Raw genomic sequence first — 6000 nt, forward strand, 5'->3', positions numbered from 1 at the left:
CAGCACAGGCAGAGGCAAAGGCTGGGACAGCTCATTGTGCACATCACTGCTGAGCCTGCTGGGCTCCCCACGGCCACAGCGCTGCAGAGCTACAGGAGTACACATTCTGCATTTTACCACCTTGCCTCTCACGGCAACCCCTTGGGAAACCTGCATGCATGAGGCAAAGCCCAAACACCACAAACCCTTCCTGTTTCCCTTCTCTACGCAAATACATCATGGCAGGTCAGGATGTGAAATTTCCACTGTGCCCCACTGCCAGGTGCATCAGGCGAGGGTCCTCCTTCATCTCAGCTGCTACTCAGAGCCCTGCTGGGAGGGCTGACACATCCTGGAGCCCCAGTTACAAAGGGACTTGAGATGCAAAGGATGATTATTCTTCCTTGCTAAGGGATTTCAGGCATGGAGCAGAGCTGGAATGATTTACACGGTTTTGAGAGCACGATCAGACTTGGAGTGGCTGTTGCGCGGCATTGTATCTTGTAAGGAGAGGCTTTGTGGGTTAGCCATGAGCACATACTGCCCTCCCAAACAGCAGCAATATAACAACGTGTGGCACTGCCACAGCATCCTCCTCAGGAGGATTTTAAGGTGCTTGGCAAACGATACGGATTCATGTAACCTCACAAGCCCTCTGAGAGGGAGTAAAGTAAATGCTATAAAAAACCAGAAGGGATAAGCGGGGGAACAGAGAAATAAAACTGCTAGAGCAGCATGTTCAAGCTCACACAAGAAATCAGAGGCTCAGGGGCAGCTTCCTCTGCCACTTAGGTGGAATCAAAAAAAGCAGGAGTGCTCCAAATCCTCCGTTTGTTCAGGTCAGCCCTGGCCAGTCTAAGAGCATTTCCCACTGCACCCAAAAGCGATAGTAGCACTCGCACAGAGCTCCTCACCGTACTCATTTCCACAGCCCTGCTCCATATAGAGGGTCCAGAGCAGCCTGAACTGCCGGCAGCCCCCAGCCCTAGCAAGCAGCAAATAATAGAAGTGCTCTGCCCAAGAGCCTCAGCCTTGACTTTTGACTTTCAACAGCTGCAAGCAATGGCCAAGGGGCTCAGCTGAAGAGTTTCCACCCTGCTGCCTGAGGGCTGGGACTGCTCTGACAGCATTTTCCAAACATTCACAGGGCTTCCTAAACACTTGTACACACACTTCCCATTACCGCTTTACAGGTGAAAAAAAGCGAGTTAGAGGCAAAAAAATTCCGGTGCCAGCCAAGGAGGGACGCGGGCAGCCCTGGCGCCTGGCCCCTGCTCCGGCTCTGACCGGGCTGCTGCTTTTGTTCGCTTCCATGTGTGCGTAACCAGCTGACAAATGGATTCGCAGCCAAAGAGTGACACACAGTGCAGTTCCCGAACTGCTTCAGCTGGATCACTCCTGGGAATAGTATTGCTGGGCCACTTCTTGCTCCAGGGGCTGATTTATTTTTTATGAAGCGATTGCCTAGAGTTGGGAGAGCTTTATTGATACTATTATACAGGCTGAAGGGAGGACAAATCACCCCCACGGACAGAGCAGAAAGGTCCTCATCATCCTCAAGTCAGGAGCTCAATTTTATCCCCCTACTGAGCCCAAGGAGGGCAGAGTGTGGGGCTTACAACAAAACTGAAGTAGCACATCAGGGCATTGCTACCACTCTTCGGCTTAGGAATGAAGCCCTGGGGGCCCCCACCATCTCCCTGCCCAAACCCTAGCCTGAGTCCGACTCAGAGAGACAGAAGTCCCGAGAGGCACCCAGGCCCCCCATCTGGCAGCCAAGCGGAGGGGGCCGAGGCAGAGGTTGGTACCAGCTTGTACAGTTACTCGCATCCCCCGGCCCGATGCAGAGGCTGGTACCAGCTGTACAGTCACTCGCATCCCTCGGCCCGATGCTCGGAGCTCGGCTGGCCGGAGGAAGGGACTGTGAGAGGTCACGGCTCTCAGCTGGTCCTGACGGCAAAGCACTGTGCTCACATACATACGTGCGTGTGTCTGTACATATGTGTAGGTGTGCACCTTCTGAACGCGAACCAAAAACCTTCCAGCTGTTTCACACGCCTTTTTCCCTGGCCAAGGGCAGCCGCTCTCAGCCGGAGGAGCAGAGCCCGGGCTGAAAGCGGTGGAGACAACTCGCGAACACTTTACCCACGGCATTACTCTATTCCCCCGAGAGTGCCCACCCTGCTCCCCGATTGTAGCGGCTGCCATGGTGACAAGCGCGAATGCTAAAATAAACAGAAAGCAACCCGAAGGCAAAGCGCAGCCCTCCGCCGGCGCACCCCGCGCCCGCCGCGGCGGCTCCCTCCCCGAGCATCCTCCCCGCCGCGGCAGGACGGGATGCCGGCGGCCGCCGCTCACTCACGATGAGGGGGATGGTCCTCTCCTCCCGGCGCAGCTCCAGCCTGCCGGCCGCCCTCTGCCCGCTCCGGGCGCCGCCGCTACCGCCTCCGGCGGACCTGCCGGCAGCCGCCGAGCGGGGCTTGTTGTCCTGCCATAAGTAGTAAAAAGTGCCCAAGATCCAGGCGACGGTCAGGATGGCGATGGCATTAGCCCTGATCCTCCTCATGCCGAGCGCCCCGGGGAAGCCTGGGAGCGCTGCCTCGACGGGCAGGGGCGGCTGCGGGAGGAAGAAGAGGAGAGGAGGAGGCGGCGGCGCGGTTCCCCCGCCCGGCACCGCTCCGGCCCCGGCCCCGGCCCCGGCCCCGCACCGCCCAGCCGCCGCCGCCGGGTCCTAACGCCTCGGCCGCTCCGCCGCAGGGGGCGGAGGGCTCCGCGCCTCCTCCTGCTCCTCCTCCTCCCGGCCTGGCCGGCGCGGGGAGCGGGGCCGGCTGCCGACGGGGATGCGCTCGCCGCAGCTGCAGCGGGGACGGGGCGGCAGAGCCGCCGTGGAGGGGAGCAGTGACACGGGCTCAGCCCCAGGAGATGGATGCTGGGACGCGGGCGGCTCAGCATCCTGCCCTCCTGCACCGCTGCCCCGGTGGGACTCGTGAGTAGTCGTGCCCGTAAGGCAGGCGGCCAGCGAATACACCGTGGCAGCCCGTGGCACACGGGATCTAGGCACCCACTCCATGGAGACGAGCCCATCTCCCACGGAAGCTGTGGTGGTTGACGGGAGCAAGGCTCTCGGGCTGACGGTGGAGCTGCCCGAGCACCCGCTCCCATCGCTGCCGCACGCCACAGTCACACATTGGCACAAGAGCTGGATGCCACAGCCTCGAGGCCTTTCAAGCCCTGCGGGAGGACAGGCATGGCAGCGGGGAGGCAACGATGATACAATTCCACGTTACAGGGCACTGCTAAAGCTGTAGTGGTAAAAAAACTCACTGAATCCAGCTCTGCTGGCAGCTTAAACAACAGAGCATGCAGCTTGTGAAATCAAGTGACATTCAGGCACAGTGCAGCTGCTGCGCAACTAAGGCTTTATAAGGTTTGCAAGAGCAGGAGAAGGTACCGAGAAAACAAATGTTCAGAAAACAAAGGTGGTTCCAAGGCACCTGATAACAGGGCTAGATAGAAAATGTGGGTGCTTCCAAGGCCCCTGATGAGGGGATTACAGTATTTGCATTAGAGTATGGAAAATGTCATCAGGGCTTCTAAATAACTTTTTTCCCTTCTTTCCTCCTGACCAAATTCTCTAAGTGTAATTGCAACCTGCCCTGCTAAATTGCTCTTTGAGATTTACCTGCACACTGCTTGTTTCCTGAAGTACAGCACAGCACAAAATTCATTTGTCGGACTCATTCTGTGGGCACTCAGGGCAGAACGATGTTCCCAGGATCACCACCTCCCATGGCTGCAGCATGGCTCTACGTCAACCTCCCTGCAAAGCACACTGCATGCCTGATGTAGAAAATGTTAGAAAGCATCTCACATCCTCCTAAGTTTTTTTTCCCAATGACCTGTCAACCACACACAGCTTCCCAGGCTGACTAGTCATAGTCACTGCCAAGGGGAAGTTTGAGACAATTAAGGCACAACCAAAGTCTTCCGAAGGAGCAACAAAAACATAAGTAGTCTAAGCTGCCTGGTCCACATCCTGTGGAAGCTGGGCTCCCACTATTTTCAATCTCTTTCACAGTCTTACTGGAAAAAGAGTATCTGCTCTCCTGTGTGGGTTTGGATCCAGCAGCTGCCTGGGCTGCAGAGGGACATGAAAAGAGGCAGAGGAGCTGTATCAAGGATTCAGAAAAGAGGAAGACAGGGAGTAAGATGTCTTCATATCCATGTGACAGCAGAGCCAGGCAGTGTCTTTTTTCACCCCTGTGCAGATCATACCAGACTATGCTTGACTCCTCCTTAGTCTTTTCTCACCTTTTGGTGGATTCACTACAGAAAAGCAAATCACAAACAGCAATGGAGACTTGTGTGAAACACGAGAAAATCCTGTCCCAAGACTTGAACTAAACAGACTGCCGCCTTCTGCTTTTCCAAGCATGCTGATTCCCTTTTCCACTGCAGTCATTCATTTTCTTCCTGTGTTGTACCCCCACCCCGCTAGCACACCCTATAAGCTGCCATGCAACCACCATTGCCTCTCAAGGGGTGGCGTGTAGGGAAGTCTCAGAAATGAGCAGAGTGCTCTGTAGGCAAGCTTCAGCAGAGCCCCAGACAGAAGCCAGGTCAAGAGGTCTTTCTCCTAGGGGACAGTTGTTTTTACTCCCCTTTCCCTGCAGGAATCAGCAGTAGAAAGCAGGGTCTGTTCCTGCAGAAATGCGTTCAGAGTGCTGGGTAGGGAAGCTCTGCTCTAGCTCTGCTCTAGCCCACAGTCACAGTGAAGGGCACAGCAAAAGTTGTGTTACCCACCCTCAGAGGTGGCAGAGCACCTCACCATACCAGCAGAGCTAGTTCAGCACAGACAAACCAGATTTGCAGAGGTCCTTTATTTATGTTGCCTAAGCTTTGGGACCTATTTGAGCTGAAGAGTGTTAGGAGGTGCTGGTTGGGGCACTAAATCTATCTGACATGAAGGAGACAGGACCTTCAGCACAGGTCCAGCAAAAAAAGCACGTACTTACACAGCACCAAGCTTCCACATGCTTTGAAAGTGTCTCTGTAGCAATGTTTCATCTCCAGGGCCCAGCTACCTCACTGTAGGATTACTAGCTTGCAGGTCTGAGCTATTGGTAATGAAGGTTCCATTTTCTGCAGCCAGAACTTGCAATGATTTAATCTCTGACCACCAAGCTTTGCTTCAGAATCTCATCTTTCTTTTGAAAGACAACACACTTCTAACCTTATGTTCTACAGGGATCTCTGACAATATAAATTGTTCAGTTCAGGTATAGCTATACTGTAAGTTGCAATGCTGCATGCAGGTATCAGCACCAGCCCATCAGAGAAAATAATACCAGAAGCAGTCTGGCATGGAGATCTCTACACCACATAACTGGTAATGTAGACATACATTGACATACAGTGATAATAAATACTTCAGTGCTGATCGTTGCAAAAGCATCAACTAATTCAATAAATGCCCTAAGAGAAATGACCTGAGAAACATAATATAATAAACTAAACAAATCAAGATTATTCAAACCCCACAGCAGAATTATGGGATTTTATCACCGCATTTTTTCTTTTTGAGTTCCCTCATAAAGATGTTAAATCTTTTCTTATTTTGTGAAAAACTTTGTACAGTGGAATAAGGGACCTCATGAGAACCCAGACAGCTGTTTTTTAAGCATAAGCTAAGTATTTAGTGAATAACAGAGATACAGAACAAGAGGAGGAATATAACCAAGGAGAATTTTGTGTGCAGCTTGAGAACCTTATTTATTTTTTTTATAAACACCAAGGCCCTAACCAGCATCACCTTCAATGAAAAGAGATTTCCTAAGGCCATGAATATTAAAAGATGCTCTTGAGAAGCCAGTTTTGTCTTTGGCTGATACATTAGGTCACATCATCGAGGAGAACAGACCTGATGTTTCAAATTGCACAGATAAAACTGAGATGATAGTTATTGCAGGGGAAAAGACAAGCATCATCCAGATTTGTCTTCAGAAAAATGAAGTGTGGCTG

The 6000-nt window shown here is 52.8% G+C and overlaps 1 protein-coding gene across 2 annotated transcripts in view; it reads right to left on the reverse strand.

Annotated features, from left to right (window-relative positions):
- GALNT16 (polypeptide N-acetylgalactosaminyltransferase 16) overlaps positions 1-2663 on the reverse strand; it is a 75138-nt gene extending 72475 nt beyond the window's left edge. For both annotated transcript variants that reach the window (XM_058831072.1, XM_058831064.1), the window contains exon 1: positions 2342-2663. In XM_058831072.1, coding sequence (XP_058687055.1) covers positions 2342-2545 — 204 coding nt within the window. In that variant the 5' untranslated portion in view covers positions 2546-2663. The remainder of the gene's footprint in view (positions 1-2341) is intronic.
- Between the last annotated feature and the right edge of the window lie 3337 nt (positions 2664-6000).

Source organism: Poecile atricapillus, chromosome 1, assembly GCF_030490865.1.
Source record: "Poecile atricapillus isolate bPoeAtr1 chromosome 1, bPoeAtr1.hap1, whole genome shotgun sequence".
Classification (NCBI taxonomy): domain Eukaryota; kingdom Metazoa; phylum Chordata; class Aves; order Passeriformes; family Paridae; genus Poecile; species Poecile atricapillus.